This window comes from Camelina sativa, chromosome 3 (genome assembly GCF_030686135.1).
Source record: "Camelina sativa cultivar CO46 ecotype springtype chromosome 3, ASM3068613v1".
Taxonomy (NCBI): Eukaryota; Viridiplantae; Streptophyta; class Magnoliopsida; order Brassicales; family Brassicaceae; genus Camelina; species Camelina sativa.
The window spans coordinates 3325082-3347724 of NC_141882.1; the positions used below are offsets into that span (position 1 = coordinate 3325082).

Below are 22643 nucleotides of genomic sequence, written 5' to 3' on the forward strand. Positions count from 1 at the left end.
GTAACTTTATTCTTGGGTACTTGATAAAGTAATAAAAGTATTGTTACTATGCAGCTACGCTAATTATTAGGCTGTGTATTGAAACCAAGATTTTAAGGAAATTTAGGAATTTTGATAGATGTTAGGGAAGGTGATAAGATTTATCGTAAAATTCTTTCAAATCCCATATAAAAGCATGAGGTTTGGATTTCTATATTTTTAACTAAACAAATATCTCAAATCCATCCCTAAAAATCATTAAAATTTAAAATCACAAACAGTTTTGAATAACCGTAGATTTTGAAGTAAATTTTTAAATCATCAGTTCAATAATAGTGGATTTTAATAGTTTTTTTATTTTATTTTTTGAATGCAAATCATTTAGTTCAGTTTCTTATCCAAAATAAATATTATGAAATCTCTAACAATTTTTTTAATAATAAACGTATAAAACTCAAAATAAAATATAATTCATTTGCACATAGTGTATTGGTAACAGAAAAAGATAGATAAAAACCAAGTAAAATGGGGAGATGCATTGGTGTAGCCGCATAAGGCGCAAAGCAACAAAAAAAGAAAATAGTTTGCCATCTTTTTCTCAACTCCTGAAACTGAGTCTGACTCTTAACTTCTTTTATTACTCTCTCTCATTCTTAATACCAATTAATATAGGTAAGGAGGGGGCTGTAGTAGTAGTACTTGAGAGAAGAGAGAGAGAGAGAGAGAGAGAGAGAGAGAGAGTGTGTATTATAATAGACGACCACCAAAGAAGAAGACACAACATAAACACAACACAGCAGAGAGAAAGAGAGATACTTCTCTCTCTCTATCTGTCTTGACATTATTTTCACATTCCTCTTGCTTTTTTTTTTTTGCTGTTCAAAACCTATCTGTACTCTTCTTTCTCCCCAACAAAAATAAATATATTAAATTCTTCGATTTCTCCTCCGACCCAAACAAAAACACACTCAATTTAGCTTCTGAGATCTGAAGAACGTGTCTCTTTTGAGATCCCCGTCGGTGATGCGCTACGAAGATGGCGAATCTAGTCCCTGGTGTATTGCTCAAGCTTCTCCAGCATATGAACACCGACGTCAAAATCGCCGGCGAACACAGGTCCTCTCTCTTACAAGTCGTCAGTATCGTCCCCGCTTTAGCCGGAGGCGAGCTTTTCCCTAACCAGGGCTTTTACCTCAGAGTCTCTGATTCCTCTCACGCCACTTACGTCTCTTTACCTGACGAACACGACGATTTGATTCTTAGTGATAAGATCCAATTAGGTCAATTCATTCATGTCGATAGAGTCGAGTCTTCTTCCCCTGTCCCGATTCTTCGTGGTGTTAGACCTGTTCCTGGTAGGCATCCTTGCGTTGGTGATCCTGAAGATATCGTAGCTACTCACTCTCTAGGGTTTCTTAGTGATGACAAGGTGATTGATAACGGTGTTGCTGCTGCTAATTCCAAACCCAAAGAGAGAGTCAAGGCACCTGTGATGAAAGGAGTGGTTTCTAATGGGAGTGGAAGTGACGGTGAGAGAATCGTAGGGAACAGACTGAGTGTTAGTATCTCTAGGGATGAATCTTCTGAGGGTAAGAAGCCGTCGTCTGCTCTATTTCGAGCCAAGTCTGCTAAATCGGGTTTGAGTTTGGATGTAAAGAAGGAATCTTTAGGGAAGCTGAAGACTTCTTCTGGTTCTAAGTCTATACCTTCTTCGCCCACTAGTTGTTATTCGCTGCCTAATTCTTTTGCGAAGTTTGCAAATGGGATTAAGCAGCAACAGAATGTGAAGCCAAAGGTATTGGAGAAAGGTTCTCCTAGGATGGGGTTGGTAGATAAAGGGCGGTCTCTTGTCAAACCGGAGAGTCCAAGTGTTGGGAAAAAGCTTCCCATGATTAAGAATTTTGTGCAGGGGATTGAGTTTGGAGCTAAGGCGTTGAGGAAAAGCTGGGAAGGGAATTTAGACATCAGGAGTTCAGATAGATCTAAATCTACCCTTTCCAGACGTGATATAACCCCTGATTCCCGGAATTTAACAGTAAGTTTTTTTTGAATCTTTATCTTTCTTGGTTTGTTTGTTTGTTTGCAAAAGAGTACATGTGAAGTGGCATTTAGACAATTCCTCCTATTCATCATGACTTGATTTGAAGCTGAAACCAGTTGTTTGAGAAATTGGTTTCTATTCCTTGGGTTTTGTATCACACTTTCGCCTGTTTTCCTTATCAGTTTCTTGTTCTTTTTCCCATCTGAATTTATCTGTAACTACATTGATTTGTTATTACTTTTTACTGTTATTCAAATTTCTGAATATAGCTTGTATTTTGTTTGGTTGCTAGGCTGCACGGAAAAGCACATCGAGTGAGAAGTTGCCAAGCAAACAGGAGAGGGCTAATGTATTTGCAAGATCATCAAAGGAGCAAAATAAGATTCAGCCAACCAAGAAAGTCGAGACAACCGGAATACTGGACACCAAAGATAAAACGAGTAGGCCTAAGTCTAAATCTGTCGAGAAGAAATCTATTGCAGAGAATGGATTGCCTGGGAATTTGGTGAAAGTCCCTGTTAATGGTAAAAGATTAGCGGCGGGAGATATCCAGTGGAGTTCACTCCCTTCATCTCTTTCGAGGATGGGACAGGTATGGGCTTGACTGCTCTTGGATCCTCATAAGTTCTTGCTTTATGATTAGGCTTTGAAGCATCTGTAGAGATTAAGAAAATTCATCTTCAATGTTCAAAACAACCACTTTAAAAAATCATTTCATTTTTAGCAAGTTTATGCATGTTATGTTTTCATCTTAGGCACTTATTGAGTCCTTGCTGCTGTCGATATTTGCAGGAAGTCTTGAGGCATAGAGATGCTGCCCAAGGTGTCGCAATAGAGGCCATGCAAGAAGCCTCTGCTTCTGAGAGCTTACTCCAATGCCTCATGTGCGTAATATCTTAACAAAAGTTATTTATTGGCTGTCTTTGGATCTTTGAGAGCAAACATATAACTGTTACCGTCTAAGTTGTTTCTAAACTTTATTCTGCGTTTCCTTTTTTTTGTAGTATGTACAGCGATCTTATGTCAACAGCGAAGGAAGATGATCCATTGCCAGTTGTTGAGCAGTTCCTGAAACTCCATTCTGGTTTAAAGAACGTTCAAATAGTAACAGAGTCATTGTCCAGATTAATTTGTCCGATGTCTTCCCCAGAAAATGAAGAAAACAAATCCGAGGAAGCTATAAAAGCAGCATCAGAAAAACAAAAATTGGCAGCCTCGTGGGTCCAAGCGGCGCTGGTCACTAACTTATCGCCCTTCTCTGTTTACTCTAGCAAACCAGCCAAACTTGCTGCTTCCAAGAGCAAACCCGTGATCATACTCGAGAGCCCGGGTAATAACTCCTCTGGTAAAACCCGTGGGAACGTCCAAAACAAGCCAACGATTGGATCTAAACTCGTAGCACAAGGCATGATTCGTAAACACAGGGAGAACAGTAGCAGCCAAAAGGCCACCTCAGTAGCAGGTTCAGAGTCTCCACCACTAAACTGGGTGAAAGGAAATGGTCTGAACGAGGCAACTGATCTTGCAGAGAAGTTGCAAATGGTTTCACAAGATTGGTTTTTGGGTTTTGTAGAGAGATTCTTGGACGCAGACGTGATTACATCTTCGAATCTGAATCTGTCTGATAACGGACAGATCGCCGGGATGCTGTCTCAGCTCAAGAGTGTGAATGATTGGCTAGACGAGATTGGGTCCAAAGAAGATGAAGAAGGATTACAAGAAGTCTCTAAAGAAACAATTGATCGATTACGGAAGAAGATCTACGAGTATCTTTTGACACATGTAGAGTCGGCAGCTGCAGCACTTGGTGGTGGTGGCACCGTCTCTTCTCCTAGACCCAAACCAATCGAAACTAAAGCAAAGAGATAAAAGATGGATGAAGAAGCTTCGACGTGTTTGTGTTTCTTCTGTATATATATGAAAATTGGCGGCCAACTTCTTCTGTATAATTCCAGACATCCACTAAGAAAGCCTACCGACGTGAAACGTTTGGTATTTTATTCAGACAAGATACTCACTAAAGAAGAGCCCTATTGGTTCAAAAGATTTCAATATTTTCTTTTTTAATCCATTTTTATAAACTGTATTTTTCCTATCGGTTAAAAGTTTACAACAAAAACATAGAATAACATTCGAATTAGGTCCATCAAAATGTGTAATTTTACAACAAAAAATGTGAATTTGTGTGAAAATGGAGGCGATCGATAAAGTTTTATTTGTTGATGCTTTATTTGTAATAATAAGAAACTACAAGGTCCCAAAAGAAAAATAATAATATCCGAACAAGTCCCCTACTCCCATTCGTGGACTCTTTGAAATCCAAGTAAAGTTTTTGACGTTTAAACACAGATCTGTGAATTTTCTAAGGTTTCTTCCCACACGAAAATCCAAATCCAATGAATCAGAAACCTCCGCCGTACGGTTATGGCGGCGCTGGTGGAGGTATCGGACCTTCTTCCTCTTCTGACACCACAATCATCGGGACGTTGAGTGCACGCGCCAAGCAGACGACTCACTCGATGATCTCCACGCTCCGTCCATGGCGTCAGCTTCTCGATCTCTCCGCGCTATCTCTCCCTCAAGGATACGATGAAGCCATGGCGCGCCTAAGGCACAACATCTCATATTTCCGTGGAAACTACGCCCTCGCCGTCCTCGTCATTGTTTTCCTCGGCCTTGTTTACCACCCAATCTCTATGATCGCCTTTATCGTCGTCTTCATCGGGTGGATTCTCCTCTATTTCTCGCGAGACGCCAACGATTCGATTGTGGTTTCTGGGAAACAAGTGGATGACCGGATCGTGCTGGTTTTGCTCAGCTTGGTAACGATTCTGGCGTTGGTTTATACTGACGTAGGCCAAAACGTGCTGGTTTCGCTTATCGTTGGTTTGCTCTTCGCCGGAGCTCACGGCGCTTTCCGTGCTACCGACGATTTGTTTCTTGATGAAGAAACTGCTCGCCAGGGTGGCCTCGTATCCGGTCCAATCCGGCCACCGTCAAGTTATACCCCAATTTGATTAAAACCGGTTATCAATTAGGGGTTTTGTTTTTGGAAAACCCAAGATCCTTTGTAATTGTAATTTTGGCGTGTGTGCCTGATTTTGTTTGAATGTTGGACAATTTCTGGAAAAAGATGGTGTTAGTAATGGAAATGAAATTGGCTTCGACTGGTATGCATTTAACCATATGAAATTTAACAAAGAACAAAACCAGTCAGTATGTTAAAATTTTGAGAATTCTGCCTTTGGTCTACAACACTCAGTACAATCATCATCAAACTGAATGCAATAATAGTAAAGAGAACAAGTTGGAGGATCTTTTATTAATCTTCTTCAAGATTGATGGAATCCTTGAACTTAGCATACAAAACCTTCTTCAACGCAGACATTTGTGACACTATTGATACCTTCTCTTCCTCGAGCTTCTCAAGGCTTTTGCAGGTCGCCTCTTTCATCTCTTCTATCCTTGTTTCTACCTCGTCCCTGGGCAAATGAGCAAACACTTCTCCGATTTGAAACCTCACCATCTCCTCATCAGCAAGGATCAACTCGTTCCCTGCATCCTCTAAGTTATCACACTTTTCCTGCATAACCAAAACTTTTGATCAATCAAGCTACTAGATACAAAAAAAAAAAAAAAAAACAAAGTAGAATCCTGTAATATTCTCCTAATGGAACAAACGAGCAAAACAAGGATCCACAATCTACTGGAAAAGTCCCCACATCTACTGGAAAAGTACATCAAAAGATCTTGTACCACTCCTAGACAAGGAAAGCTTGAACCCAGAAACAGGCAAGAAAAGATTAAAAAATAACAATTCCAAACTCATAGAACGACATCATTTAGTTAAGATGATTAAGTATCGGTTGTTAAGATGATTAAGTATCGGTTGTATTACAATAGCTAAGTGCAATGATCTGATAGACCCTAGAAGGCTTATATATTCACCAACAAAGAAGATTGATGCTGTTATAGGCGTTTGGTTACTACTGATGGCACAGAAATTGGTATAAGGATATGTTACAGAAGATTGCTACAACCTAAAGAGTATGCAAAGGTTTGAGATAGAGGAAAACGAGTATAGGAGATTCTCTAGTGGGATTATCTGAGAGAGGCACAACTCCGGAATCAAGTAATTACAAGTTTACAACAATCAATTAAAAATCAGGAAGTTGTCCCAAGAATCTTCCTATCATGATCCTAAACTAGAACAACAACACTTATCAATGCTCACAATCATTGCAATTAGACAAATTCATAGATTAATCAAAAGACAAATTCATAGAACAGAGAAAGCCAAAAACAAAAAAAAACAAAAAAAACAAAAAAAACCTAAAATGGCAAACAAAATCGAAAGGAGTGAGGAAATATATATTAATAAGAAAAAGAAAAAACCTTGGCGGATTTGATTTCGTCATCGAGGTCATGGAATCTGTTATTCAAACGGCTGAAGGTGTTAATGTTCTGCTGGTCCTCCCATGTCACCTCCATCTCAGATCCACTCTTACTCCCCTGCGCACCACATCAAACAATTATTCGCACACATTTATATTAGCATACCCCGAAACTTAATCGAGGACAAGGATCCTGAGATTGAGATTTTCTCACTTGCTGCTGCATTTTTCGTTTCGCTTATTTAGACAAATCGAGAAGAAGAGAAAGAAGGTGTAGGTCGTCGTTTCAACTTTCAAGAGCACGGAGTTGGGGGACAGGACACTGTACCTCTTTTTTAGAGTTTTCTTCTGAACCATTTTAGATTAGGATTGGTCCAATTCTGGTCTTTCCCGGTTTAGGGTTTTAACACCAAATTATGATTTTTTTTTTTTTTTTTTTTGTTCTAATTGATTCGGATACAGTCTCACTCATACAGCTCTGTTTTTGTTTTTGTTTTTATTTTTATTTAACAAAAAAAAACTAGTGTTAAATCAAAATCGGTCTAGTTTGAATTGGTTATTTGCTCTATTTGATTATTGGATTCCTAAAGTTGTGTAACATAAATCATGTCAGTTGGATGTGAATTAAGTGATCATTTATCAAATATATGTTTTCCTTGTATTTGTACTAGGATTTAACCCTCGATACACCGCGAGATTATAGTTTTAAATATTTAAAATACGTATATTATATTTGTTTGTTATTTTGTTGTTGTTTTATTAATTTTTAAATTATATACCTATAACTATTTATTGAATTTACGGGACGATTTTAATGTTCATATATGATTTTAAATAAAATGGTTAATTTTTTTTTGTTTTTTTAATATAAATGTTACTATGTTATCTAAGTTTTGACCTGCGGTACACCGCTTGATTATATTTTTAAAATTTTAAATATTTTAAATACGTATATTATATTTGTTTGTTATTTTTCTGTTGTTTTATTAATTTTTAATTATATACTTATAATTATTTATTGAATTTACGGGACGATTTTAATGTTCATATATGATTTTAAATAAAATGGTTAAACTTTTTTGGTTTTTAATATAAATGTTACTATGTTATCTAAGTTTTGACCCGCAGTACACCACTTGATTATGTTTTTTTATGTGTTTAATGTATATAAAAATTCATAGACAAATTATGTGTTTAATGTATATAAAAATTAAATATTTTCATTTTTAATTAATCAATTAAAATTCATTGTTATAAAAGTAAACATATCATGTTACTATGTAGTGCATCTATATATATAGATATATATATATATATATATGGTGTTTAAAAGAGAATAACAATTAATTTAGCCGATATAATTTAGGGAAACTATATTATCACCTTCAATAAATGTAGAAAATATTAAATGTAGAAAATATTAAATGGAAACTATTAATTAAGCCGAGATAATTTAGGAAACTAACAGATTTTTTCTCTAAAGATCTATTAAAATAAGTTTGAAGATTTTTATGAAATTAAAAATTTAATATGTAAAGTTGTTTGTGAAAAAATCAAAATGTATATATGTTGTCCAGCTATTTATGACAATAAACGTATCAAATTAGGTAAATTTAAATAGTTCTATTAATTGAGTTTCTATGAAATGTTATTTTAGAAAACTTGTTAGGGGTTAATGTTGTAAATAAAATATTTAAATAAGCAAAACTTGAAGGACATAAACCAAAATGTACTTCAAAAATAATAATATTGATTTGTGTTTCACTTGTTTAGACAAAAAACAAATAAAAGTAAAGTTTCTACAAGATGGTGAGCCGTTGACTAATAAAACCTAAATAAAGGAAGAGTTGGTTAGTCTAACAAAAAAAACCATAAAGGTTTGTTTTTGGATTCTCTCAAGAATAAAAAAAAAACAAGTTCCAGATTCCCCCAGGCATTTAACAGAGGGATCTCCTCATTAAAAGTAGCAAAATTAAAATAAATAAAAACCCTACTTTTTAAACGATACATAATGTGCGGTAGAAACTGCAAGAACTTGTTTTTTTCTCTGTGTTTTGTAATGTTCCACCATTAAAGTTCACCAGAAACCCCTATCTCTTCTCTACATTCATAAATTTAACCAAACAGAAAAAACTTCTTCGCCCTTTTCTTCTTCCTGAAAGAATCGTTTCGAGGGAGAGAGAGAGATCTTGGATTCTCACATAAATTCTTTGGATCAGTCTCCTTCTCTATCGTTGTACACTACTCTTTTGTGCAGTCCGTGCTCCATCTCTGCACGGTCCGCACCATAAAAAAAAAAAAACGTAAGAGGTATTCAAAGCATTTTCCTGAACTTGTCACAACTTCTTGTGTTATTCAAGTTCTTATTGTTCCCGGATTCCTTCCATACATGAGCTAGCTTGTACAAAAATAAAAAAAATGCAGATATGACCTAACTTGTACAAGAAGGCACAAAAGGTTAACATCTTGTGATATATAATCATAAACGTGCCTGATAGTTCTAATATTACCAACAGAGAACAATGGTGAGGGTTGGAGAAGCATTGAGTTTATCAACCTCATCGTCCTCATCGCTCTACGATAGTGAAGTAGAAGAGCTTCAAAAGATGCCATTGGAACCACCGAGAGTAAAGGCTAAGAAACGTCTCTCGAAGCAACTCTCCATGTTAGAGACAAAAAGAGACGTCGCATGGGAGCGTCGCCGTCGCCAGATGCTTCACCTTGAGAAGCATAACGAAGGAGGTGAAGACTTGACGGACGAGGACTTGAGTGAGCTCAAAGGCTCTATTGAGTTAGGGTTCGGGTTTAACGAGGAACAAGGGCAACAACTTACAACTACTTTGCCTGCATTGGACCTTTACTTTGCTGTGACTCGTCAGATCTCGCCTGTTTCTACACCAGGCAGTACTGGTGGATCTTCTTCATCCTCCAGACCTACTACCCTTGGAGACCGTTCCTCCTCTTTCGGTAGTCCTAAAAGCGACTCTGATTCTTTGAAAGTTATGTCCCCAGGTATATATTACGTATTTTCACTATTTCCCTTAGCATACAACGTTTAAGACGTCGACATATAAACATAGCAACCTAACTTTTTCACTCAGGTGTATATATGGTGGTGTTTAATTTAAATGCTGTATTGTATAAATTTTCAGGAGATAGTCCTCAACTGGTTAAAATGAGGCTGAGACATTGGGCACAAGCTGTGGCATGCTCTGTGATACAATCTTCCAACTAAGCATAGAAGTGAGAGATGGATTTGTGCAAGAGTAAGAGGAAGCATGATACAAATATGGCTGAGGGCTAAAGACGTGTTGTAGAAGTTAAAGAAACTTAAGACAGATTAATTAAGGAGTTGGTTAAGACAGAGGAGAACGGATTATTTATGTTTAAAACTAAAAGAAGAAGTGAGAAAAGATGCATGGAGGTCTTACATGTTATTCTTAAACCTTTTTTTTCCAAAAGACAAAGAGTTAAAATATTTTAGATATATATTACCTTAACAAAACAACAAAAAAAAACATTAGATATTAGGGTTTTGCTTTTCTTTTTGTCTTTGAACTATCATTTGTAAATTTGTACTATGACTCCATCAAACTTCTTGCTATAATTTTCCAAATCCAAGTTTCTATATTTTTAACATTTTTTTTCCAACACACAACACAGAAATATGAATTTAACATCCGTATAACCAAGAAATGTACAACAATTTTAACAAAGTTGCATGACTCTTTTGACATGCTAAACAAAAGTATCAACCTAACTAATTAAAAAAAAAAAGTTCAAATGAGAACTTCAGAACAAACCCACGTTCACGGTTCACTCAAAATCTATAAGAAAAAGAAAAATGTAAAACAAACACAAAGAATGTGAAACCCCACAAGAAAATTATGAACACCAAACCCGAAAATGAAACTGTAATTAAAAAATTCTGTATACGAAAGGGGAAGGCCATGAAGACGATTCTGTACACTTTCTTTAAGCTTTTTTTTTACCACTCTTGAATTTCTTTTAGATTCCTCTACAATATCTTCTCCATAAATCAATCTAACACATAAAAAAGGACATTTGTATATTTTAGCCATAAAAGCGATTTGGAAAACCCAAATGAACACAACAAATCAAAGAAGCAGAAAGGACATACCTTTGTAAAGGTTGTTACGCGGCATCAACTCTCTGTGTGATCTTGTCTTTTCATGCTGAGACTCCGCAGAGTTTGCAAATGGGAAGCTATTTCCTTGACAAATTGCATGCCTTCATTCCCGTGCCCGAGAGAGTTCATAACCTGTTCTAGGAAGTATAAATCTCCCTTCAGCCTCTCTACTCTCTCCTGTAGCTCAGAAACAGATTCTTCTGCTGGTAGATTATCGCCATGAGCCTCGCCAGTTACTCTGTTTTCAATCTTGTCCAAACAACTAGTGATATATAATCTCTCTTCTTCAAACCCAACTAAACAACTCTGTATCTTGTTTCTCATTCCCTCACTAGGCGAATCTATTTCAGTGACCTGTTCTGCAACATCTACCTTATCCTTCTTCTGCGGGGTCTGGTCCCGGAAGTATTCAATCTCAGCTTCTAAATCTTGAATAAGTTTTTCTCTCTCAACAAGTAAATCATTCAGTCTCTGTATTGCTTCCATATCATACTCCGCTTGCTCTTCCATCATCCTCAGGTTCTGCAAAGCTTCCATTTGGAACGACGCTTTCTCTTCCTGCAACCTCGTTATCATAGCCATTGCTTGGTTCGTAGCAACCGCTGAAGCGCTTCTTTCTTCCTCCAATTCTTTATATAAACCAGTCAGCAGTTTCCTGTCGTAATCAACCTGCCTTTTCAACCGATCACTCTCACTTTCTCCCTCGATTTCACTCACAGAAACTCCTTCCAACGATAAGTTGCTCTCGTTCCTTTCGAGCATTCTTTTCTGAAGTAGCAGCTGCATATCATGATCTATGTTCTTTGTATCCTGATCACTACTGTTAACAGATATCTTGGGGCTTACATCTCTAGGCGACAAAAACTCTATCCCACGAGAAGCTGATATTTGAGTAAGAAGTGCTTTAAGGTCTTCGCTAACTCTAGATGTATCTTTCTTCATCCAGTTCTCTATTTGTTCTCTTCCATTACTATCGTTGTTGCTCTCATTACCTACAACGATATTGTATGCATCCGCAAGATCCATCAACTCCCCTGAATATTGGTTTGTTTCAGCTGCCACCGACATTGAGTTGAATGAAGAAGATTCTGACTCATTAATAGCTGCTTGTGTGTGAGAAGCGACGTTCCGTGGAGCCATTTCAGACAATAAAGAGCCTGTAAGAGATGTCTCTTGCATATCCTTTTTGTCTGATACACCTGATATGAAAATTCATTTGCCTGATTAGAGATCCAACGCTATAAAGCTTACACAAGCTAACTATATAACCTTGATTTACATTTCATAGCCATCATACAAAAATAGAGTCGTTGCATTCAATGGAAGAAGTTTAAACTTACAGTTTTCGATTGAGTTTTCAGGCATGGAATTTGGAGATGGTACAACTATATATTCAGACTCCAGAGAGGTACTATCAGCTTGGTCTGTGTCCTTCTCCTTCGACATCTCAACAGAGATTTCATTTGTAGTGAGTGATTCAGGAACCTCGTCTAGAGAAACATCATGGAGGGGCATAAGTTCAATTCCTTTAAAGACATCTTCAGGAGTTTCAGCAGCCTTTGATGTTGAAGTAACATCATTGAGGCAAATAAGCTCAGTCTCTTCCGTTAAGGACACATTTGCAGGGTTTTCCTTCAAATCTGGCGTTAAAGAAATATCTTGGAGGTGAATCGGCTCTTCTTTCTCCTTTGAAACAGCTGCAGAATATTCCATCGTGTGTGATGTTGAAGTAACATCACTGAGACAGATAAGCTCAGTCTCTTCCGTTAAGGAAGCATTTGCAGGATTTTCCATAAAATCTGATGTTAAAGTAGTATCGTGAAGGTGAATTGGTTCTTCATTCTCCTTTAAAACAGCTGCAGAATGTTCCATGATGTGTGATGTTGAAGTAACATCATTGAGGCAAATAAGCTCAGTCTCTTCCATTACAGAGGCATGTGCAGGATTTTCCTTAAACTCTGGTGTTAAATATATATCTTGGACGTGAATTGGCTCTTCATTGCCCTTTAGAAAAACTTCAGAATGTTTCATGGCGCATGATGTTGAAGTAACATCGTTAAGGCAAATAAGCTCAGTCTCCTCCATTACAGAGGCATTTGCCGGATGTTCCATGAAATCTGGTGTTAAAGTAATATCGTGGAGGCGAATTGGCTCTTCTTTCTCCTTTGAAACAGCTGCAAAATGTTCTATGGCGCGTGATGTTAAGAAAAGATCATCTGAAGAAATGATCTCTTCCTCCTTCAACACCTTCTCTGGTGTTTCAGGCACACCATCAACTGGAATAAACTCAGGAAATGAGGAATAAGTTCTCCAATTGATCTCTTGCAACTGACCTTCCTCTTGGTCATTTTGAGTGGTCAAAGGCTCCAAATGGAAATCAAGGTTCAGCAGCTTGTCAGTAGCCAAATCATAAGGCAAGGTGATAATCGGAGGAGTCTGAAGATCCACGGTATGAAACTTATGACCCTCTTCTTTAATGATGACACCTTCATCTTCTGAAAATACAGCTTCTGATTCAGTATCTGAATGAACTTTAAGCTCAGAGTACCCAACATCAGGCAAATGGTTGAACCTAACACTTTTCTTGGGTGTAGATTGTTCCTCGGTTCTCAAAACACCAACCAAACCAATCTTGTGCTCATTGAACTCAACATGAGGCATACGACTGAGTGAAGACTCTTGCTTTGATTCAGTATCTGAATGAATCTTGAGCTCAGTGTACCCAACATCAGGCAAATGATTGAACCTGACACTTTTCTTGGGCGTAGACTGCTTCGCAGTTCTCACTTTGCTAAGTAAACCAAACTTGGGTAGCATTTCTCGTTCAGCCACCTGAGTAGGAGCGGTTTGAGTCCCCCACAGCTGATTACAACATGTACAATCAGTAAGTTTAGAGCAATTTGGATTTGTGCTTCGACCAGTCTTGGATCCAAAGTAAGAATTATCACCCAATTTACCAACCAACAATCTGTAAGTTTCAGCGTTAGACTTATTGGTTGTAGCAAAAGAGAAAAGACAAGTCTCGCACATTCCCCGGACATCAACAAGCTTCCCATGAGCGTGACAGTAAACCAAGGACGAGATTTCTGATTTGTGTTTAGAGCAGATCATATCCCAATGAGGTTTCTTCAAATGTTTAGTCCTCCCGAGAATATGATCAAGATTTGAACACATCAAACATGGAGACTGAAGCTCAGAGTAATCTGCAAACCTCGCGATCACGTAGGAGAATATGGAGTTGACAAAGAGCATCAACATCAGTAGCCACTCATTAAAGGCAAAAGCCAAAGCTCTGGTGAAACTCCAGGAACCCATCTGTGATTTTACTGCAGACATTTGTCTAGTAGCCATCTTCTTGTAGAAACATAAGATGAAGAATCAATCAGACTTCAAATCTGCATCAATGAGAAAAACAAAATATTGAATCAATGATATCAAAGATTCTACTCAAAAAGGATTTGAGATATCATAATCCAAGCCTTGGGGAGGGTTTCTTGAATACAGCATGAGACAATGAAACAAAACTTGAAAGTACACAACGACAGAGCCTGATTCGTGACAGCTAATTTCAAGAATCCAATCCGATTTACAAAAAAAAAAAAAAAAAAAAACAGAGACAAGAACAGGAAGTTGACCAAAAACAGAATCAAGCAAGACATACCTATATTGGTCCTTGTTAATTAGTATGTTTTCACGAGTACAGGAAGATCAATATTTTTCTCAAGTCAGCAATTGAAACAAAACTAGATTCCTCCTACAAAAGATTGCCACCAAAAAAAAAGAAGAAAAAAAGAAAGGAAAAGAGATCTAAAAGAAGAATGGACAGCTCAACTTACAAATTTGAGCACAAGTCAAAAATTAGAATGAAAGATCGACCAAAGCTAAGTTTATATATAGAATAGATCAATCCGTAGCATCAAAACCCACAAAATCTATATGATCAACAAAACTAAGCTCTTCAGTATAATAAAAATCTAACCTCTTAAAAAATCATAAGAGGATCACCAGAGACATAGGAAGTAACAGAGTATATATATCGGGATCGGAGTTTGAATAACAGAGTTGACGGTGAAAAAAAAAATACAAGTAAAAGTTGTGTTTTTTTGAGAGAGACGTTCCCAGAAAACAACATTGATGATCGATCCCATTCGCTTGTAGTATAGTAATATATTTAAACCAAAAAAGGCGAACATAGTAGAGAGAGAGAGAGAGAGAGAGAGAGAGAGAGAGACCCAGCAAGGACTCTACTGCTGCACGTAGTCTTCACAATTCAATCACTAAATTTTAAAATTAATAAATTTTCCTTTTTGTGAATGAGTTGCCATCGATCTATTTCTATTTTAATCGATATCGACCAAACCACAGTGGGGGATTAACATACATAGTCGAAACAGACTTCAAAAACAAAAAAAAACAAAAAAGTCGTAATATTTGTATTAAATTATTAATCCTTAATCTTTTTCGTATTTTTGTTTTGTTTTGTTTTCATACGAATAATTTGATAAGAAAGGTTGTGTGTAGACAATTTTTTTAATTATATTTAAAAAAAAAACAAAATAGGAATATAATTTTTTATTTATTAGGGTAATTGTTGAATAAATAAATCAAATTAATGTAGTTGTATGAATCTCTTCTTGTTTGGACTATATGGTTTGGTTGGCGATTAAACAATTGTTATGATTTGTTGAGAAGCCATTTAAACACAAAAAATAAACATCTCTAACAAAAAAAAAAAAATCTTGAAAATATATGACTGTTGTTAATTTTGGGGATATCCATCTTTTTTTTATACTCACTTTCTTTGTTGATCATTTTTGACTTCGCATTTGATTGTTAATGGATTTAGTTATCATTATTATTAGCGGCCCTACGTAGTGAGATTAGGAGCCGTAAACGATAGCTTTATTTGGTTGTCCAGTGCTACAATACCTAGAGAGAGAGCTCAGACGTCGTCATTAAGGGCCATAGTTGTATTTAATTCTTTGCATGGAGAGAATTGTATATATATATATAAACGGAAGAAGGATAATGCATTGTGTATTTAATAAATCAATGCTAAATTCTTAACAAGTTTGAGAGAGAAGAAGAAGATTGTGACTTACCAGAGCGATAATTACGTGTGGCTTCATCTCTTTCATTTACACTTATCCATCCTTAATTAGCTATGGAGGTCCTACATTTCTCTAATTCATTCTTGTTTCTGATTTCTTTATATATATGAAAAGATCACACATTTTTCTGTATGTATGAAATAAAGCTTTTAATACATCTCCTCAAGTCCTCATCCATCTTGTTTTTTATGGACTATTTGGCAACACGATCGAGTTCCCTAGATTTTTTCACATTCTTCTATTAACGTTGCTCTGACTGATGTGATTTGCGAGCATAAGCTTTCTTATCATACTTATAATCATGAGAGTCTAATTAGGCTGGATTTTATTCATATAAATGAGTAGTAAACAAGTTTAGATTAGTTACACCTTATGCAGTGAGCATTTTAACTACATAGTATATGATATATCTTAGAGAAACCAATAAACATGTGATATTATGTCTTTTGGTTTTTTTATTTTTCTATATAAAAATTAGCAGTCTCATTTAATAAGATTCACAAGGGAAAAGAAAAAATAAAGGAGAATAGGTCACAATTAAAGCATATTAGAGAGCTCCATCAAGTGGTTCATCTCTTCCATTTGAACCCCAGTGTTTGTTTCCTCCAAAAGCCATTTCTCAATAAATGTCAATGGTGGAGTAGCAGAAATATGATCCTCATCATCATCATCACCACCATCTTCATGATCACCACCGATGTTATTCTCAGCTGACTTCTTTGGACCAACACTGAATCCCTGATGATCATCCCCATTGCTTCTTATTTTGCTATGATGACCTTGTTCCCAAGAACCTTGTAGCTGTTCGTATGGAGACTGATGATTTTGATGATCGATGAGACTGTTCGTCTGATGATTAGCTGCGCTACTCTTTGGGGATGCTCTCATCCAACCCTCAAGAAGGCGGGAAATGTTTTCAGTGCTTGAAGCATAGGTAGATCTATGATTAATGGTGTTTCTTGAGGCAGAAGTTTGCAACGTGATGTTCTCTGATGATCTGCTTCTCTCAGCGTCACACTCGGACTTGTTGAGCTTCTTCTTCAAATGTGTGTTCCAGTAGTTCTTGATATCATTATCCGTTCTCTGTGGTAGATATGAAGCTATGGACGCCCATCTTTTGATTCAATCCACATCCACAAATAGACAATAAGCCGATTTTAGGGTTCATATATGATCTTCAAGGTAATTAATCAAAAACTTCATTGAAAAGATGAAGAGATTTAGATGCTTTTGTTCTTAGATTACTTGTTACCCAATAAGGCTTGCAAGTGAATGATCATTCCTTCCTCATGAGAAGTAAAGTTTCCGCGTTTAATTCCAGGTCTCAGATAATTTGTCCATCTCAGTCTACAGCTTTTGCTGCATCTCAGTAACCCTTTTAAAAAGCAAAGATACAAACATCAGGACACATACAAAAAAAAAAACACTAGAAGAAAACATGTTATAAGAAAGATGATGACCAGTGTTGGTGGGAACACATCTCCAGTTTCCAGGGCCATGTTCTTGGATGTAAGAAACAAGAATGATGTCTTCTTCAGGCGTCCATGGTCCTTTCTTGATCCCTATCTTGTCACAGCATGGAGGCCTACCCATCTTTCTCTCTCTCTCGCTCTCTCTTTCTATAGATCTCTCTGAATCTTATGCTCTCTTTATAGATGTGTTAATATGTATATAAATTAAATGCAACATGTATACATATATGTGTGTATATATATGTGAAATTAATGGGTGACTTAAAGAAGAGGGAAGAACTTTTAACTCTGCTTTTTCTTGACAACATCTTATGGATCTGCCAAGCTCACGAGTCACTCTGCCTTCTCCATTAACTATTTTGCGAAGTCAATAAACAAAGATAGGTTGAGCGCTCCATAAAAAAATGTGTTATCACCCTTAAGAAAACGTTACTAAATTATTTAGTAAATGCATAATTATTTCTAGTGAAGGAAATATTTGTCATATTGTAGAATGGATCGTTAAAAACAAAATTGCTTAGTTTGGAACTTTCGTTGGTAATTTACTTATAAACATTGCGGAATTGATGGAGGACTCGTGGGTGGATTATGCATTACGAGCATATATAATGACAAATTCATAAATGGAAGAAGAGTCGCAAGCTATGTTACTTACATTATTTTGGTAATAGTTGTAATTATGGTAAGCAAACAATCAAAAGACTAAGTGTGATAAGAAACACAATTACTTCACTGATTTTCTCCATGATTAAAGGGAATCATTCACTGCAACTTGGACAAATATCCCCTCAAAGTTTAGAAAAGAAGATATTACATGTTGCTTTGCCTTTCTAGAGCCATGTCTTTTGTTTCATGTATCACGCATCTCTCGTTGCCTCTATGTTCAACCAATAATAATTCTTACAACTTTAAACCGTAACAAAAGATGTGAAAAAGACCCATTTGTGTTCTTCTATCTGATGTAATTTCCAATGCTCTGATGCTTAACAAGTTTAACTTTTTTTAAACCGTAATTAGTTTTTTTCGGTTATTTATATAAAACCGAATTAGATGCAACCAAACCAAACCTAAATTGCATAAACCAAACTAAACCACATAAATGTACATATGCTTAAAATTGAATAAACCTAGACCCTAGTCTATATGATGACGATAATCAAGAACAGACAAAAAAAAAAAAAAAGAGCAAAGGAAACTCAATCCAACAAACTGCTTCAAATTAGTAAAAGAGCAGAGAAACAAAGCAAATCACCCATACCATATATGTCCCTCTGTTAACTAACCGCCAACGCTATACAGTCTATATTATCCATCGTAAATGTGCCGGAGAATCATTCATACTCTCCCTCCCACAAAGCAAAAAAGAAACCCAAACAGACAAACTAATCCTTTTCCCTTCTTCGTCTATATATTCGACTGCACACTTGATTGATATGATATAACGACGACCGAACCCAGCAGTCAAGTGCGCAGACAATACCCGATAACAATGCTGATGAATGCCACAATGCATACATACAGCAGAGGGAACCCAATGTGCACTTCTTTCACTATCTTCTTCGTTCTCAGTTCCGCCTGCATCATCTCATAATACAAACTTTGTTATTGTGAAACTGTTTTGGTTATAGGAGAAAGAAACAGCTATGTTTCGTCACTAGTATTCTCACCAGCTCATGTTGCAAACTTTGTCTATGTTGGGAGCTTATAGACCGTTCCTCCATTAGTTTCGAAATGGTTGAATCAGCCTGCACCAGATTTTAACTCTTTAGCACAGTAACAGTGATAGCACAGAAGTTATGGATTTCTAAATTTGATGACCAGACCTGTTTTAACTTGGATTCAAGAGCATCTACTTTCAGCTTCATCTCCTCAATGTCTTTAACCAACTTAATTTCATCCAGCCCTTTGACATGCTGACCATCTGTTTTGTGCAGCTGGACAACATCTCTCTCTTTAGTAGGTTTCTTTGGTTCCTTAGGATAGGGTACACTGTCAACTGAAGTTATTCCATTCGTAAACCCTTGATCCCTAGGTAGATCCATAGCCTTCTTCATGGGAGCGTCCAAATTATGTGATTCCTTAATCCTCCTTCCATCATCTGCATCCTTATGAGACCTGATTGGATCGAATTCAGTTTCTTTAGCCATCCTCGATGGATCGTAACTATCTATAGTTGCCTTCAAGTCATTGGCAGTGTATAAATCTTCCATAAAATCCACGGTGCCCATTTGTGGTGGCTTTAACTCCTTTGCATTGTCGGCTGCCTTTAACTCATCATGTCCAACCACCCTAGGCTCTTTTACAGTCTCACCCTCCTAGAAAAATAAAGTTTGAAAAATAAACAAACAAGTAATAAGAAACTACCTGTTGCACCCTAGGATAAGCAAAATGAACTTGGTGGAAAAGAACTACACTGCTAAGCAATTACTCTGCAGTCTTCATCTATTACCATAAAAACCTGTTGAGAAAAGGGTAAAAATATCTTCTTACATACTGTGGCGGAGCAAGCGTCTCTGATTGACTATATAAACGATCCTTGAGGATGGAATCTTCAAATACTGCTCCCTGCTTCGGTGTCCCATTGATTGGAGATAGTTCAGGTGAGTCAGAGGGCGGTACGAGAGTGACTCTGAGTTTGTTTTCCTCTATGTGTTTGCCTTCCGCTTTGGAAAACTGCCAAGAACAAAAATAAGCATACAGATACACTTGACAGACAAAATAACTGCTATTCAGGATAGAGAAGCTCAACAAGTGTTGGAAACTTGGAATGCTTACCATGCTAGTTGTGATGTCTTCATCAGTGGTTTCCGCAGGTACAGCAGTACTCTGGATTAAGAATTTGTCTTTGCAAACCATATCTGGTGGTGGTTCTTTAAAAGCTTGCATAATGACTGCATCAAGAACATATACAACTTTTTACTTATTTGGGGCAAAAAACAACATATACAACTTAATAACCGAAAACATTGAGTGAATTGAAAGGTGCAAGAGCCCATCCATCATCCAGTTTAAAACTTATAATGCTCAAACAAACCAAAAACGCAGGTTCCACGTAATGAGAAATAATTTGTAACTTTAGTAACTCCAGCACGAGCAGATACATTCTGACTCTCGATCAACAAACTCTGGAAGCCTAGGAACTTAAACAATGTCTAAACGCTGTTCAAGTCCAAGGCACAAATGATAGATCTATGCATATATTCAAGTTGATTCCCCGCCCCACGTAGACATCATGCAACAGTTTATCACATCAGCCTAAGAATGTAGGTGCAAGAAATTCATGCAATGTTGGGAAGGATATAAACGTAGGAATACCAGTAAATTCACAGGATGATTTTGGTGCAACAACACCAACATTTGGACGTACACAGTACTTCTTTGGTGATGTGGTTTTAACCTATCAAAACCAATATACCACATTTAATTAAGAATTAATATGCAGAACAAAAATACATTTTTTCTCAGAACATTTTAAGACATTCGATATCCTGAATTCATAAAGAAAGAGAAGAAGTCTGAGAAGAATGTTATTTAGACCTTAAATGCAACATAATGATGGGTTGTATTGGTTAGCTGTACCACGCAGGAACTCTGCTTCTTCAAGTCAACTACAAAAGAGGAAACCAGTTAGTAGTAGTATTACAAGGATAACAATTCCAAGGCAAATATATTTCATTTCATTCACAACTTCCAATTTATTATGGATCCTCAGAATAAAAATGAGAGGTAAGAAAGCACATCACAGAGTATGACCACATACAAATCCAGCAACAGGAAATAGTTTGGAAATTCCTCAAAACAACAGCCACATTAACATCAAATCAACTCATCTTGCAGGAGAATAGACCAATAAACAATAGCACCACTATGACAAAATTCTAATTTAAAAACAGTGAGAATTCAGAAACCTCTGTATTCATAACTGGAACATGACTCTCGAGACATAGCTTATGACTATTCAGCCACTTTGCTTAAGAAACAAACACCCTAGCTATGATAATATCCATACATTACAAAAATAAGAAACTATAAACAAGGACCACAACGTCAAGTCACTAAACTCAAAAATATCCCTATGCAATTGGTAAGAATTAGTCCACAAATGTCTTACCTTCAAACTTCAATGTTCGCGGTTGAATATCCAACAGCGGCATATTCATGTTGCTGTGACAAAATCCCTCAGAATCAAACAGGTACCACTTGCAGCAGGATTCCCTCCACCCCTATTTCAACAAAGATTAGAGAAAAAACGTATTTAGTTCAGCTCAGAATCACTCAACCATAAAACTTTTGATACTCAAAAGGACAACAAAATCAGATCAATAACCTCTTTGGACAATCATAAAACTCGCTCTCCGATTAGAAAATGACAAATCTAACGAAAGAGTCAACACCAGATCAACAGAGAAATCCCCCCCCCCCCAAAAAAAAAAATTAAAAATTAAAAGTGAATTACAGATGCAGAAAAGTTTTTGTGTCACGCTCTTAGAACTATTATAGTCTTCCGCAACCGTACGCGAACCACCGCACTAGCTCGTCGACAACGCGTTCTCAAATCCAACGGCACGAAGTCGCTCGAAAACTCAACCGTGACTTATTTTACCTGAATGCGTTCGTCTATTCTCAGCGATTCGGCCGACACGATTTTGTCGGCAACGCGCTTCCGAGTAGCCGGAAAACCAAATCGTTCTAGCAGTTCAAGGACGATCTAGTCACGCTTCCAATAGTAGTACTCAACTGCTCGTATCAAAAAACAAAAAGGGAGGAAATAGAACGACGACGTATTCGAGGAGGAGCGACTCCTCGGGATCCGTTAGCCAATAGTAAACTCAGATCACATAGATCTTACAGAGCCATAGCGATTTCGATTTCTAAAGGAAAAAGTCTAAAGAAGAAAATCACAAAACTCTAGGAATGAAGGAAGGAACCTAGTTTCAAAACAAAAACAAACAAACAAACACAAAAATCGAAAGGAACGAGATGATCAAAAAGAGGCAGATGAAATCGGACGAAAACCTTACCGCTTCTCTCCGGCGAAGAACGGAACGGGACTTGAGATAGAGTGAAGAAGCAGCGCGATTGAGAAAGAAGAGATCAGAAGTTGCAAAATCTAATATGAGGGAAGGGCAAAAGGGTGGGTACAAGGCAGTGAAGGCCAAGTATGGAAATGTTTTAATGTGTTCATACATTTACATTACATCCATCCCCCAATATTAAAATTAAAATTTAAAATTAAAAAAAAAAAAAAAAAGTATGGTACTGAGGTTGAGATGGTGAAATTTTGTTGTACCTAACAGCAATTACTTAAACATAATTTGTTGCTTGCGACTAACTATATTTTATTATTTTTCGGAAATTCATGAGTATATTTTAAGACTTAGTATAAAATAAGATCTGAAAGTGCAAATATTATTAAATAGAAAGATTAAGTGAGATTTGCGACGAATAAATTACATATCGTTAGATGCCAAAAATATAAATAAATGTCATTCATCG

At 36.7% G+C, this 22643-nt stretch overlaps 7 protein-coding genes across 9 annotated transcripts; 3 read left to right on the forward strand and 4 right to left on the reverse strand.

Moving 5' to 3' along the window:
• Positions 1-474: 474 nt before the first annotated feature.
• On the forward strand, positions 475-4115 carry LOC104767025 (protein CORTICAL MICROTUBULE DISORDERING 2). Its single transcript, XM_010491044.3, has 4 exons — positions 475-2014; positions 2313-2612; positions 2813-2904; positions 3025-4115. The coding sequence occupies exons 1-4, from the start codon at positions 1016-1018 to the stop codon at positions 3887-3889; spliced, it is 2256 nt and encodes a 751-aa protein (XP_010489346.1). The 5' UTR covers positions 475-1015; the 3' UTR covers positions 3890-4115.
• Positions 4116-4416: 301 nt separating this feature from the next.
• LOC104767032 (PRA1 family protein E) lies at positions 4417-5187 on the forward strand. Its single transcript, XM_010491053.3, has one exon. It carries the CDS (start codon positions 4417-4419, stop codon positions 5035-5037), a length of 621 nt encoding a protein of 206 aa, XP_010489355.1. The 3' UTR covers positions 5038-5187.
• On the reverse strand, positions 5178-6825 carry LOC104767041 (prefoldin subunit 4). The gene is made up of 3 exons (XM_010491065.2): positions 6629-6825; positions 6416-6532; positions 5178-5603 (listed from the first exon to the last, which is right to left on the reverse strand). Exons 1-3 carry the CDS (start codon positions 6638-6640, stop codon positions 5343-5345), a joined length of 390 nt encoding a protein of 129 aa, XP_010489367.2. The 5' UTR covers positions 6641-6825; the 3' UTR covers positions 5178-5342.
• Positions 6826-8382: 1557 nt separating this feature from the next.
• On the forward strand, positions 8383-10021 carry LOC147946545 (uncharacterized). The gene is made up of 2 exons (XM_087508202.1): positions 8383-9426; positions 9567-10021. The coding sequence occupies exons 1-2, from the start codon at positions 8937-8939 to the stop codon at positions 9647-9649; spliced, it is 573 nt and encodes a 190-aa protein (XP_087364328.1). The 5' UTR covers positions 8383-8936; the 3' UTR covers positions 9650-10021.
• A 59-nt stretch (positions 10022-10080) lies between these two features.
• LOC104739474 (myosin-binding protein 1) lies at positions 10081-15029 on the reverse strand. 3 transcript variants are annotated; one of them, XM_087508199.1, is made up of 4 exons: positions 14797-15029; positions 11905-13959; positions 10556-11763; positions 10081-10458 (listed from the first exon to the last, which is right to left on the reverse strand). In XM_087508199.1, exons 2-3 carry the CDS (start codon positions 13913-13915, stop codon positions 10580-10582), a joined length of 3195 nt encoding a protein of 1064 aa, XP_087364325.1. In that variant the 5' UTR covers positions 13916-13959; positions 14797-15029; the 3' UTR covers positions 10081-10458; positions 10556-10579. The 3 variants fall into 3 exon arrangements, with proteins under 3 accessions (XP_087364325.1, XP_087364324.1, XP_010458143.2); XM_087508198.1 differs by having other exon boundaries at positions 14226-15027; XM_010459841.3 differs by having other exon boundaries at positions 14544-14979.
• A 948-nt stretch (positions 15030-15977) lies between these two features.
• On the reverse strand, positions 15978-17578 carry LOC104767081 (transcription factor MYB60). The gene is made up of 3 exons (XM_010491110.3): positions 17136-17578; positions 16921-17050; positions 15978-16789 (listed from the first exon to the last, which is right to left on the reverse strand). The coding sequence occupies exons 1-3, from the start codon at positions 17266-17268 to the stop codon at positions 16213-16215; spliced, it is 840 nt and encodes a 279-aa protein (XP_010489412.2). The 5' UTR covers positions 17269-17578; the 3' UTR covers positions 15978-16212.
• A 765-nt stretch (positions 17579-18343) lies between these two features.
• On the reverse strand, positions 18344-22574 carry LOC104767088 (vesicle-associated protein 2-2). Its single transcript, XM_010491121.3, has 9 exons — positions 22169-22574; positions 21259-21370; positions 20685-20755; positions 20463-20544; positions 19923-20038; positions 19638-19820; positions 18971-19462; positions 18815-18892; positions 18344-18722 (listed from the first exon to the last, which is right to left on the reverse strand). Exons 1-9 carry the CDS (start codon positions 22334-22336, stop codon positions 18609-18611), a joined length of 1416 nt encoding a protein of 471 aa, XP_010489423.2. The 5' UTR covers positions 22337-22574; the 3' UTR covers positions 18344-18608.
• Positions 22575-22643: the final 69 nt, after the last annotated feature.